The 14,159-nt window shown below is 36.1% G+C and overlaps 1 protein-coding gene across 2 annotated transcripts; it reads left to right on the forward strand.

The window, feature by feature from the left end:
* Positions 1 to 5,891: 5,891 nt before the first annotated feature.
* On the forward strand, positions 5,892 to 12,909 carry RO60 (Ro60, Y RNA binding protein). 2 transcript variants are annotated; one of them, XM_075710305.1, is made up of 9 exons: positions 5,907 to 6,486; positions 6,994 to 7,214; positions 7,462 to 7,608; positions 9,049 to 9,186; positions 9,506 to 9,622; positions 10,354 to 10,467; positions 10,909 to 11,055; positions 12,322 to 12,400; positions 12,483 to 12,909. In XM_075710305.1, exons 1-9 carry the CDS (start codon positions 5,907 to 5,909, stop codon positions 12,602 to 12,604), a joined length of 1,665 nt encoding a protein of 554 aa, XP_075566420.1. In that variant the 3' UTR covers positions 12,605 to 12,909. The 2 variants fall into 2 exon arrangements, with proteins under 2 accessions (XP_009476366.1, XP_075566420.1); XM_009478091.2 differs by having other exon boundaries at positions 5,892 to 6,486; positions 12,322 to 12,530.
* The last annotated feature ends 1,250 nt before the right edge of the window (positions 12,910 to 14,159 follow it).

Here is a 14,159-nt window from a genome sequence, read left to right on the forward strand (position 1 = left end):
AGCGCCGAGGGCGGGGGGAGCGGGCTGGCCCCGGCCGGGCAGCCCGCGGCGCGGCGGGGGTGTGGGCTCCCCCTCTGTGTCAGCCCCGGCGGGCAGCGGGCGGCCTCTCCGGCGGGGTGGCATGGGTGTTGAAGGGATCCGGAGGGGCCGCCTCCGTACATGGCCACCTCCTGCTTGGCACCTGGGCGGTGGGAGCCCCGTGAGGGGATTAAGGGGCGCGTCGCTTGGCGTTGCTCCTCTGCTTCGCTGTCGCTTGTGGTTGTCATCTTTGTAGAAACTGACAGCTAAGCTCGCAGGTTTTCGGTGTCAACTTCAGATGCTTTTTCCTCATAATTTTGTTCTGTGTCAGCTAAGCTACCTTTTCCCTCCAGTTAATGCATTTTTTAAGGAAACAGACTTTCAAGCTAAGTTCTGTAGTAGAGTTTTTTGAGCAAGTATGTGGTTCACGTAGCCTGGTATCTCCTGTTCTGTCGTCATACGTCAACGATCATGCCATTTGTGATTTGGGAAATGTTCTCCTAGCACTGCTGTTTGCATAGAGGTGCTTGTTTTCTGAAGTATGAGGACTTGCGTTACTGTCAGAACTCTGAGTAGTGCAGGTGTATTTTGTTACAACCCTACGGTTGTAGTGTGGTGGTTATAGTCTCTCTGCTCAATAAACTAGAAATCATTCTTGATATAATTTTCAGTTTAATGCTTATACAAAATTCTGAGAGCAGAGTGGGAGAATGCGCTTTGTTGTAGAACAAAGTGTGTATGGTTTTGAAGTATGTGAAGACAATTTGAAGTGTTGTCTTTAAAATGTCAATGCATTTTTTTCATTAAAGATCTGACTTGGTCAAAGTTTAATTCCCTATGTTTTCACTACAAAGTTCGATTGGTAAGGTAGCAGTTAAGTTTAAGAAATTAAGTTAGAACTTGTACTGTTATTAAAGCTTTGTGCTTTTTGTATTTTTTTTTTCATATATACCTGAAATTTGTGCTGTAAAACATCTTATTTCTTAGGAAAACTAGGGGTGAATTGTAAAAGTCATAGAAAATTACAGAAGTTAACTTTAAAAACTCAAATCATGTTATGGCAGAGCAACATAAAGATACTGACTTACCAATCAAGATGCAAGTGCTGCATAGGCTGTTTCAGACCAGTCAAAGCCATATTTTACTTGTAGATTAATTTATATGGTGTTTGGAATATAAAAAAAAATTCCCTTACTGTTTTTTCTCTTTCATTAATAATGGTGAGCAACCATTATTGCTGAATTTTAGTTCAGCATTTTCCTTTATAAACTATCTAGCCTGTGACTTTCAAGGCTTTTCACATTGCTGATTGCATTCAAGTGGCTCAGAAATTGGAAATGCTTATGGAGCCAGAATATCATTGATAAATCCTCCATGAATGTTGGAAATTCAAGTCCACTGCTGCAGCTCAGCAGATGAAGAGTAGGGTTATGGTAGAGCATACATTAAGTGCATATTTGCATTTATCCATCTGCAAGGGTGAAAGTTCTCTGTGTTGTGCAGGTGTTAAAGGAGAAAATAAGCTTGAGGTCTGTGCAGAGGAGAGGGACTGGTTAGAGGGAGGGAATAGCTTTGGGAACTTGTGAGGCTGAAATATGAAACAGGAGTTAGAAATGGCCAACATGATTTAAATAGGTCAACACTGAGTAAGTGCTTTTCCAGTAGATCCTGGTGAGGTTTAAATTTGATACTTCTAGTGTGGCTGTTTAGTAGTGAAATTACTGGTTTGCATCAGCTATTGCAGATTTCAAGGGCAATTTTTAAGATACAAATTTATTTTAAAGAATTTACAATTTGTGTTAGAATCCAAAAGATTATGTTGGTTTGCAGCTGTTTTTAAATCCCTGAGGCAGCAATAAGCCATTTGAGATAAGTCTGGTTTGTATCCTAGATTGCTTATCAGAAGGCATTAATAACTTTATTAAAGGTTTCGGAAGATGTGTCGTAGGCATTTTTAATGGGATAAGTACTGCAGGTAATTCATTCCATTGTGAAACACTATGTTCCATCTGAGAAGAAGACTTTGAGGGCTGAGTGAAAGTGAAACTTTACAAAAGGTGGAAATTGTAGCAGCATCTGTTTTTGTAGTTCATAGTATATTCCTAAAAAGGCAAATTGAAGAGCTAAGCTTCAGAAAAACTAGAAGTAGCTTCAGAAAAACTAGAAGTGTACATTTGCAACTATCTTTTAAAAAAAGGGTTTGTGTCAGAAGTCTATGGATGCTAGCACATACCTCTTTTCAGTGCTATGAGTCCATAAAAAAGTAAACATAAAAATTATCCATTATTAACGTGCGTAAGTAAGGTTTGTTATACAGTGTGATAGAGAAGTGCAGCGGGAGAATTTTTTTCTCTGATGGTTAGCTCTAAACTTCTTTAATACAATACAATTAACGTCACACTGCACATTCACACATAACAATGAGGGAGTGAACTGTTTGCCTTTCAGGATGATACCTTTGATGGAAATGCTGATCTTGTGTGTTGTGGTTTAACCCCAGCCAGCAACTAAGCACCATGCAGCTGCTCGCTCACTCTCCCTGCCCCGGTGGGATGGGGGAGAGAGTCGGAGGGGTAAGAGTGAGAAACACTCCTGGGTTGAGATAAGAACAATGTAATAATTGAAATAAAGTAAAATAGTAATGATAATAATAACAAAACAATAATTATAATAATAATAATAATATACAAAGCAAGTGATGCACAGTGCAATTGCTCACCACCCGCTGACCGATACCCAGACAGTTCCTGAGCAGCGATCGCTGCTCCCCAGCCAACTCCCCCAGTTTCTATACTGAGCATGACGTCATATGGTATGGAATAGCCCTTTGGTCAGTTTGGATCAACTATCCTGGCTGTGCCCCCTCCCAGTTTCTTGTGCACCCGGCAGAGCATGGGAAGCTGAAAAGTCCTTGACTAGCATGAGCATTACTTAGCAATAATTAAAACATCGGTGTGTTATCAGCATTCTTCTCCTACTAAATCCAAAACACAGCACTATGCCAGCTAACTAGGAAGAAAATTAACTCTATCCCAGCCAGGACATTGTGTTACAGTATTTTATAAATAAGTCTAGATTTCAAACCAGCTAAATGTTATTTGTAATTTTAGAAATGTTATAATTATTTTGTTTAGGTTTTGTTCCCAGTCTCAGGGTGGTGATGACAGTGGTAGCTAAATTGTACTAGTGACTATAAAACTAAGTGTGTGAGGACAAGTGAGACTCTTCAAGTGAGAATTAAAATAAAATGGACATATCAGATGGAACCTGTGCAAGTGGAAAAATATAGGAATAAACTCTAAAATATTCATAGTAGTGCTGGTGTTTCTTAATATAATCAGCAAAGTGAGATCATAAATATTTTGTTTAACGAAAGGCATGGTCCTTCCAGTTCAGTTTAAGTCATGGAAATCTATAGGTGATTGAAAAGAGTTTTCCCATTACTCTCATCTTAATGTAGTAATATTTATTATAGTAGGGGTATGAAAGACACAACAAGAAATTATTGTCAAGATTTCATATAAATGGAGAGATATCATTACACATGCATGATTCTTTATGCATCCCATTCTTATTTTTGCTTCAGGATAATGGTGTTTTTCAGTATCTTTCCATGTACCCTTTTTTCTGATAAACTAACTAATGGATGCTGACTGTGATTTCAGGGTTTTTGTTTGGGTTTTGTATGTTTATTATGAAACATTCCCTACTGTTTAATGAAACCAGATAATTGAAATGTATTGAAATAAAATGTATTTAGACATTAAAACATACTGTTTAGGTTGGAAAAGACCTTTAAGATCATCAAGTCCAACCATTAGCCTAACACTACCAAGTCCACCTCTAAACCAGTTAAGGGTAGAGTAATAATTAATTTCATGTTTCCTGGCTTGGTGGCTAGATTATTTTTTTAATGAAAGTAAAACTAGGAATCACTAAGGTTGGAAAGGACCTCGAAGATCATCAGTCCAACCGTCAACCCGACACCACCGTGCCTACAGAACCATGTCCCAAAGTGCCACGTCTGCACGTTTTTTGAACACTGCCAGGGATGGTGACTCCACCACTTCCCTGGGCAGCCTGTTCCAATGCTTGACTGCTCTTCCAGTAAAGAAATTCCTCCTAATATCCAATCTAAACCTCCCCTGATGCAACTCGAGTCCATTTCCTCTTGTCCTATTGCTAGTTACCTGGGAGAAGAGACCAACTTCTGTGATTCTATGATACAGTATTCCTGCATTGCTAATACCACCCTTGTTATTTTCAGTGTATTTGCATGCTTCAGATGTCAGTGAAAAAGTCGGCTCAACCATGATGCGTATTTAAATTGGTTTGGCAGGAAACATGGTTAGAATATTTAAGCACTAAGAAAAATAGCTGAGCACTAGTGCTCTGAATAATACAATGAAAGATATTTCTTAGTTTTTAACTGAAACCTTCATTTTAAAAGAGGTATCAGGGTATGGCTTCTATTTTTATGATTTTAGCAGCATACAGAATATAATGGGAGCACGGATGATTATTTATTATTTAGTTCTGGATGCAGACAGCACAACACTGCAGATGGTCAAGAATGGAAGAAGGGTACATTTCTAGTTGCTTGTAGAGAAAGGAAAATTCTGTGTCAAAGAGAAGGTAGGGAAGTTGTTTGTAAATCAGTGTGTTACTTACCTAAACTGGGGGGAAAAAATCTCTGTATTTGTGACATTTATTTGTGTTAGCTTATCCTGGTAAGTGAAGCAAAATAGCTTTTATCATCAAGCATTTTGATAAGCATGTCAAAACTAGATACCTGCAATACTTTAAAACTGTTAAGTGGATTTCTTTGAAATGTCATTTGTGTGCGCTCAGACTTTAGTGTGTGTGTATTTTATGATCTACATGCAGTTTGATGGAGTGGATTATTGGTGCTTTTTTTAAAAAAATAGGACCTCTTGGTGCTATTTAATGTCTTTTTATTGTTTGGCGAGAACTGAGAAAATGGAATTTATTATTGTCGTATTAATGTTTTGGAGATTGTGATGATGATGAATTTTCTTCTCCTTACTGAGCTGATTTCATTTCATCTGCATTTATTTCAGTTTAAATGTTATGGCTTGAATTTTACCATGCTAGATGTTCTCCAGCTAAGAGCAGTGTTGTTGCCTATAAATATTACAGCTTAACTTGCTTGCAGCTCAAGTGTATAAAGACCTGAAAGATTGTGAATTTTTGTGCTGTGTTTTGCTGCTTAACCTCAAATGTAAAGCAGTACAGAATTTGTTGTTATGTCTGTGTGTTTTTTTGGATCTCACTTGAAACAGCAGACTATTTGAGCCTGTAATAAGGATATTTTTTTCTCGAGCTACTGTCAGTTGTTAAAAAGCTGTTGTCTAAGCCTCACTGAAAGCCACCGTATTTAAACCCTCACAAAGTCTTCTGACTAAACAGTTTATCAGTATTTTAGTTCTTTATTTTAGCATCATGTTTCTTCAGTTGGTCAGTATTACCAATTCTTCAGTAAAATAGGGTGGGGCAAGATCCGAATTTTGAGCAAGTTAGTATGCAATTCAAAAATGTACCTAAGAAAATGGTGTAATATGAAATGGTGGCAAAAGGGCATAATGTGCCACTTGCTGGGGTTAAGTAGTTTCTAAGTTGGTTTCAAGCAAATAAATCTGTCACCTTTGCAACTCAGAGATTTTTGTTTCTTTTTCCCTAACTGATATGTATTGTTGCACACTTTTAGAGTATACTCTTATTAAATTTATGAAGGAAAAATTACAAGTGTATGCATACGATATATTTACTTTGCTAAGAAATGGTAAAAGAGTAGAGTCATCAGGTTTTCACAATAGTTCTTAATAAACTTTATTATTCTTTCAGCAGATCTCTTGGAAGTGTAAACAATGGAGGACGAGGAAAATCAAGTGCAGCCTCTGAGTGAAAAGCAGGTGCCGAACTCTGAAAGTGGTTATGTATGGCATGTCACCGATATGAATCGACTGCAACGTTTCTTGTGTTTTGGTTCAGAAGGTGGTACTTATTACACCAAGGAGCAGAAGCTGAGCTTTGAAAATGCAGAAGCTTTAATAAGACTGATTGAAGAGGGTAGAGGTTGTGAAGTTGTTCAAGAAATAAAGACATTTAGTCAAGAAGGCAGAGCAGCAAAACAGGAGCCCCTGCTTTTTGCTCTTGCAGTTTGCTCACAGTGTTCTGATGCAAAAACGAAACAAGCGGCATTTAAAGCTGTTCCTGAGGTGTGTTGCATACCAACCCATCTCTTTACTTTCATCCAATTTAAAAAAGATCTGAAAGAGGGCATGAAATGCGGCATGTGGGGCCGTGCACTGAGGAAAGCTGTTGCAGATTGGTACAATGGAAAGAATGGCATGGCTGTTGCATTAGCAGTTACAAAATATAAACAAAGAAGTGGTTGGTCTCATAAAGATCTTCTGAGGTTGTCCCACCTAAAACCTGCCAGTGAAGGTAATAAATTTTTATTTACCTGAACATACTGTGTTTTAAGTCTTTTATATTTACTGTGGAACTATTTTGGAAACCCAAGTACCATTGTAGACTGATGATTTCTTAGTGATAGTATCCTGTAAATTGCACCTTGAAAATGTGAGTGGTCATATAAGAAATTGACCTGTTTATCTTCAAGTTAAACAGAGTTTGTTCCTTCTTTTCCTTCTTTACGCCAAGAGAAGATAAAATAATACAAGTCCCTCACAATTTGTTCCTATTTGCTTGCAAATGATGAAATAACACTCTTTCGTTATTTGGGAAGATGCGTTGGTTTCAAATACATTAGGCTCCTTACTTCTAAGGAGAATAATACAGTAATTAAAAATACTGCTCTAAGTTGTGCGTGGCTGACCTTTTTTATAGCAGGTCTGAGAATGAAACCTGCTAACTCATTTGCTTCCTAGAATGATAAATGCCAGTATAAAGACAGTAATCCTGCTTGGAAAATATTTTTCTTTTCAATAGGAATTGCTATAGTCACTAAATATATTACCAAAGGGTGGAAAGATGTCCAAGAGGCTTATAAAGACAAAGCAGTTTCTGCTGAGACGGAAAAACTCTTAAAGTATCTGGAGGCTGTGGAGAAAGTAAAACGCACAAAAGATGAATTGGAAGTTACTCATTTAATAGAGGAATATGGTCTAGTTAGAGAGCATCTCCTGACAAACCATCTGAAATCTAAAGAGGTAGGTAAACTTCATTAGCTTTGTATTCTCTTTAGAGTAGCACTTTTCAGAGTCTTAAGTCTAGATTTCCACGAAAAATAGCCCTTATGCTGTTTTTCAAGTTAATTACCCAAGTAGTTAATTGAAAATAATGGTCTTCATATAACTTGTACGTTTATTTTAAAATACATTTATTTAGTGTACAGATGTCAGTTCTTGTAGTTTGGGAGTCTCATCTTTCTTTTCCCTTCTCTTTCTTTGATCATAGGTTTGGAAGGCATTGCTGAAGGAGATGTCCATTTCTGTATTGTTGAGAAATTTAGGAAAGCTGACAGCGAATTCAGTGCTTGAACCACGAGGTTCAGAAGTAGCAATAGTATGTGAAAGACTGAGAAATGAGAAACTGCTAAAAAAGGTAAGAACTTTTTCCTAATCAGTGCCAGCCTTTGTGGTTTTTAATCTCTTCCTAAACTGTATTTCTTCAGGCAAAATAAAAGGGATGTTCTTTGGAGGAAATGTGTAGTTTATTCTTTTAAAAGACTGCAGTGGAATACCTGCACCTTTATTGTAAAACTTGTATTTATCATTTCTTGTTTCATTTTTTTTCCCCTCTATTTCTGAAACTTTTCTAAAAATTAAGTATATTGACTGCTAGGATGATTTCTTAAATTAGGGCTGTGGCAAACTTTGCCTTTGCACCCGTTGCTTCTGAGTCTAGTAATTCAGAATCAGCAATACAAGCTTAAAAAGTGAGTGGAATTCACTTGTGTGGGATCCTAGGAAGTGAATGAAGAAACTAGCATAGCAGCTGAGAGGAAAAAGATGACAGAACAAGGAGACTTTCTCCTTCTAGATTGCTTTACTGTCAAAGAGGTACGAAAATAAGAGGGAGAAGAGGGTTCCCCAAAGGGAGGACAAAATTTTCAGGAATTTAGTGGGAGATAGAGAAGACAAGTGGCTTTTTCTAACAGTTTTGTGAGTTGGGGAGATTAAAATCAGGACACTTAACTTCTTCAAGACTGTAGTTGAATTGAGAAGAACACCAATAGGTCCTTCCCCCCACCATTCCCATCCCACTGCTCTTCCCTTTCTCTGGTTTCTTCTTTAATCATGCATAGTTACTGAGGCACTGGAGGAGGGAGAGTAAAGATGGTGGCACAATACCTTGATGAAAGAAAGACAATGGACAGGCATTCAGATTCGCTAAGGTTTGTTGTTGGTAGTGATTAATGACTGAAACTCCCCTTGAGGAGAAAGATAACAAAACGTTGGTAAATCAGTAAAGCAAAGATGTGGTTTAGAATACTTAGCATGCAGCACCCACTGATCTGGTTTACATAGGGAAAGGAAGAAAAGAAAATGTTTGGACTGTCCTCTTATAGTAAGAGGAAAATGAATGCTGTATTCTGAAAATAGTTTCTTTGTCCAGTTTTACTGTATCTGATACAAAGCTAGTTCTAAGGTTGTTCTTTTCCTAGCTCAACTCCTTTCCCCTCAGCAGGACAGGCACTTTTCTTTTACTGTAAGCCTGTGATAGAACATAGCACTGAACAATCATAGAGTGAGCTGTGAAATTTCACCACAGTTCTGGTGATGGCATAAGATAACATTTGGAATTCATTGGAGGATTCTGGAAGGGGAATGAGGTCCATTACCAGTAACTGACAAGTGTCAGTTCATACAACAGCTGTGTAAAGACTGCATGAACTCTTCAAATTTAACAAATTAAAGTAACAATATACTAAACCAGAGATTTTTATAGGAGGATCTTATTTTTAGTTTCAGTGGATTACTTTTTTTTGTCTTAAGGAGTTCAGATTTTCAAAAACTTACTGTTGATTTCTTTTGCCTGTAGGGTAGAATACATCCATTCCATATTTTGGTTGCATTAGAAACCTATAAAACTGGACATGGAAGTAGAGGGAAGCTTTGGTGGCGTCCTGATGAAGACATTTTAGAAGCTTTAGATGCCTCATTTTACAAAACTTTCACGGTAATATAATTATTCAATTTTTTAAGCTTTCTAAGAATTCTCTGTTTTCTGAAAGCTTATAAAATGATTAAGAAAAGTTTGTTGGGTGGATAACAATTTTGCAACTTTATAACAAAATCTTAGGAAATAGGATTTTATTAAACAAAGAATCAAAACTTAATGATATATTCAGCTTTTGGCAACATTACTGTCCTAACATTACACCAGAAAGAATAAAAAAAAGCCCCACTTCTAGGACTGAAAGCAGAAGGAGGAAGAAAGAAGAAATTACTATATTAATTATGTGTACCTGTTTTCTTTTTTTCTTTTTTCCTTTTAGACAGTTGAACCAACAGGAAAGCGCTTCTTACTTGCAGTTGATGTCAGTGCATCAATGACACAAAAAGTTTTGGGCAGCGTGCTCAATGCTAGCACAGTCGCAGCAGCAATGTGTATGGTGAGGCGTTAAACTTCTTTTATTTATAACTATTTGCAGCTTGAGCTGCTCTTTTGATACAAAAGTGCTCTAAAGCAGGTTAGGAATCAGAAGGAAACATATATTTTTGGGTACAGAAGATGTGACCTTGTGCCTCACTGGTAGACCCAGATGCTTAAAAGCTACTGGCAACCAAATTCAGAAAGATCAATTTGAAGAAGTTGGTTTCCAGTATAAATCAAAGTGGTCAAGGCTGCTTTTTCACTTACCTTAGCTGAAAATACATTTTAATTTTTTTTTGAAGCATTCATAGAATAATACAGATTGGATTAAGAAATTTGGGGATAATTCTTGTGTGCATTTGTGTTATCAATACGGCCTTTGTATCACAATCACTTTCCCCTCAATTTGATACTCTAAAGCTTCTTGTGTATTTATGTTACAGAGGAGTCAAACTTTTGTTGATGTTTAAAAATGTTTTGTGTGTTATGTCAGAGGGGAGAGGAGAAATAAGGAAGCACCTGTAGTTACAGTAATTAGCAGTTCTTTGGCTCTGATTTTTTGCGATGTTTATTTGCAGTAATATTACAGAATATTTAAAGCGTAGAGTGAGCGCTAGTGCATATAAGGAGCCATGGTGGCTTAAATACAAAAGGGTATGTCATGTTGTGTGTTTGGTAGGGAATGCCTTGATTCAGACATTAAAAATTCTGAGTAATAATGAAATTATTTTTGTCTTCCTCTTTCTCAAGGTTGTAGCACGTACTGAGAAGGATTCCCATATTGTTGCCTTTTCACATGAAATGGTTCCTTGCCCAGTGACGGCTGATATGACATTACCTCAAGTATTAGTGAAAATGTATGAAGTATGTAAAAAAAACCAACCAACCAACCAAAAAAATTAGGAAATAGCTGTTGCTAACATGGGAGTGTAGAAGTCTCAGCAGTTACATTGTATTTTCTTTGTAATCAATTCTAGTGCTGTGTTTAGTCCCTATCTGTATAGTAAAACACTGGCTTTTTTTTCTCCCTTTTAGAGAAAGTCCAGTAAATGTTGTTATTTCAGCTGCCAGATATTAAACATTGCAATTTAGAATGGCAGTGATAGGTCACAATGAGGTAGTTTGAAAAGAATATTAAAAAAAAGCAAACAAAAAAACCCTTGGACAAAACTGAACTAAGTGAACTGTTGGTTAACAAAGAAGCCTCTGTGTATGATAAAACATGAAGCTTACATAAAAAGTAATTTTTCCATGGTTTACTAATTTCTATATTAATGTGTTCCATGTATTTTTTTTTCTTTTAAGATTCCAATGGGTACCACTGATTGTTCTCTTCCAATGATATGGGCTCAAAAAACTCAGACAGCTGCTGATGTCTTCATTGTATTTACTGATAATGAGACCTTTGCTGGAAATACTCATCCTGCAACAGCTCTTAGAGAGTACAGAGAGGTAAATATGCTTCAACTGTTTATAATTGATGAATATAATACAAAATAAATACCAGTTCTAAAAATATTTTAGAGACTGAACTAGTTGTGGCTTTTTTCAGTAAATAATTATGTATTTTTAAAAACTGGAGAAGTAGTGCACATATTGCACTAATTCCACATATTTAAAACCAGTGAATTGCTAAAAGGATTTGTAATTATCCTACCCTGCTCAGCATACTGCAATATCCATGAAAATCTGTTTGGTATTCAGGGAATATGTGAATTTCTGCATTCCATATATAATTGATTGAATAATTTTTTTATAGTTCTTACAGAATGAAATTCGGCTCACAGAATTAATTTTAACTTTTATATCTGCAGTAGATACCACAAAGTTTAAATGAAGTAAGGAAGATAAGCCTGTAGGGAAGGTGTCAATAGAATGAGGTGATAGTATCTTGTGAAGAAAGCTCATTATGTTTTAAAGGGGCTACTCTAAGCTGTGCAGCTTCATAATTTTAAAATAGAACTAAGAAAAATAGCTTCTCCAAGCACACTGCTATTAGAAACAATCTTTTGTGCTTTAAAGGGACTGGTTTTTTAATCTGCAAAAAGTACTTTTTGGCGAGCATGTATGTATGGACATTAATCTTCGTATCATGTCCACCCCGTTGGAATTAATATCAAAAATCTTTAACTTGCCTACTGTGTTTTAGTGTTCTCAGTTGAGTTTAGCTCGCATTTCTAAATTTGTTCTTTAAACAAAGAGTTCCTGTACCCTGTCTTTTATGCCGGTTGCTTTGCTTTACCTTACAGGTTACTAACCTGCAAATTCAGCTCATTTAGCAGAATTGTCCAGGCCACAGTTGTTGTATTTGTTCAGCCAACATTTGGAAATCCTTGCCTTAGACAAAAACACACTCTTTGATTCATATTAGATGATTTGATTATTATTATTGAAAGTTTTCTCTCAGAATGAACTGCAGAATAGCAAATGCAATGTTTGCATTTGCAAGAATCTGAATCTTAGTATTGCAGGAAACTTGTGCTAATATACCTCATTGTAATTATTTCCATTTATTTAAATATATCTACTGCAGGTTAAGTACAATGTTAACAGGCAGTCTGCAATTCTTGTTATGGCCTATCTAGTTTCTGTCAGTATGCCTATTCAGACAGTGGTTTATGCAAGCAAGGTGTCAAGATTTGGCCCTCTGTCACGTTTAAGTGTACTTAAACTGTATATGTGTGTTCTGATTTTTTTTTTTTTTTGTCCTTCCTCTAGAAAATGGGTATTCCTGCTAAGTTGATTGTTTGTGGAATGACGTCAAATGGTTTTACGATCGCAGATCCAGATGACAGAGGCATGTTGGATATATGTGGCTTTGATACAGGAGCTTTGGATGTTATTCGAAACTTCACTTTGGATTTGATTTAATTTTCTAGGCGTCTGCTCTTCCCAGTGGGTCTATTTCTGGCAACAGACTTCACCCTGGGAACTCCCAGCCAAATATACTTTATTAGAATATGGCACATTATATACATATCAGAACATTACCTTTTTGTGAAGGGAAAACAAGAAAAGCAGATGAGAAATTTCTTTTCTCTTTTTTCCTGTTGCACACAATTTAAAATAACAGTGGGAAGTTTGCTAAAAGTAGCTACAGGGTTACACAGTACATAATTTAATTTCATCTATAATAGATTATAAATACTGAGAGATTTTTAATTTTTCCCTCCCCCTGTTGCTGTGGAATGCTTGTTTGCAAGAATAAATTGATGAATTACTCTTAGGATGGGGCAGGAAAAAAAAGTGGGGTTAGTATTTTTAATAATGTCAGTTTAACAGCAACTTTGTTGAGAGGGATTTTTCTTTGGGCTTTTTTTTAATCTTTGTATTTTAAACAAATTACTAAGGTTCAACAGTTTCCATTGTTACACTTCAAATCTACAAAAGGAGTATTTTCTGCCAAGTATGAGACCATGTGACTGTGATGCAGTATAAAAGTTACCCAGTGAAATTTTATACTGATAAAACTGAAAGTGGAAGAGCTCATGCTAATCTTTTGCTGTCTAGATTATCACCTGGGTTTTCAGGAGTGAAGTGTAATTCTCTTTAGATAAATTGAGGGGCAGTTTCTGTACAATGCATTTTCAGAAGCGGTAGTTTAGAATTAATACGCGTTACAGGAAGTTCTAAAAACTGTTTGTAGTAGAAAAAGACCTTGGAAATGGCTGGGAAGCCACATTCAGTCCATGTTATAACTTCAGGAAGCATCAGTACACTTTCAGTGAGGGAGATCAACAAGTGCATGTGTCTTGGCCTGCTCTTGAAAGCTGAGTCGTAACAACCAGAAACAAAAAGCTACATTTTCTTAAAAAAGAATGTATTCAATGATACAGAAACAATCTTCCTAACAGGAGAGTATTTCATTTTTTAAAATCTTTTTGTAGATTAACATTACTTCTGATTTAGTAAATTAATTCAAGCTAACATTTTTCAAAACTACCTCCAGTTTATAGTGACCAATTCTTAAAAACTTTTATGAAATGTACAGTTGACTCCTTCATGTTCTCAAAATCTTGTTTAGGAAGTGATTGAAACTGGATTTTTTTTTTTTTTTTAAGTCTGATAGAGTGTGAGTAAATTAGGAGAAAGCTAGTGAATATTTTATCATTTTCGAACAGGAATTGATAGCAATTCATGTGTATATGTATTTAATTCTGTGTGTGTGTTTTTATGTATGTGTGTATAGGGGGGAAGTTAAAAGATCTCTTTAGTAGATCACAATCTTAGAATATGAGAAAGCTTTTTTAGTGATGCTTTTACAACTTGCCCTAAGACATATGTATGTCAGCCATTTTTCTGCTAATTCTGGCTGTTTTAAACAGTGAATTTGATGTTAATTTGAAAATAATTATGATTTATAAAAATAAGCCAGTTGTGGTAAATGATATGTAAGGTCATATTTTTCAGCCTAAAACCCAAGCTTTTAAATGTAAAATTCAAGTTCATATTATACTTTTGATACTCGTAACACTTTTCATTATGCCTCATACATATTGATTATAAATTCAAAGCTCACATTCTGTAGGATGCATATCTCTTTTGGTGCTAAAATG

The sequence above is a fragment of the Pelecanus crispus genome, chromosome 5, assembly GCF_030463565.1.
Source record: "Pelecanus crispus isolate bPelCri1 chromosome 5, bPelCri1.pri, whole genome shotgun sequence".
NCBI classification, from domain to species: domain Eukaryota; kingdom Metazoa; phylum Chordata; class Aves; order Pelecaniformes; family Pelecanidae; genus Pelecanus; species Pelecanus crispus.

Coding starts and splice junctions, on each gene's coding strand:
- RO60 (XM_075710305.1), top strand. CDS start 5,907: ATGGAGGACGAGGAAAATCAAGTGCAGCCTCTGAGTGAAAAGCAGGTG. Junction 7,215..7,461: donor ACCATCTGAAATCTAAAGAG/GTAGGTAAACTT, acceptor CTTTGATCATAG/GTTTGGAAGGCATTGCTGAA. Junction 12,401..12,482: donor CGCAGATCCAGATGACAGAG/GCATGTTGGATA, acceptor TTAATTTTCTAG/GCGTCTGCTCTTCCCAGTGG.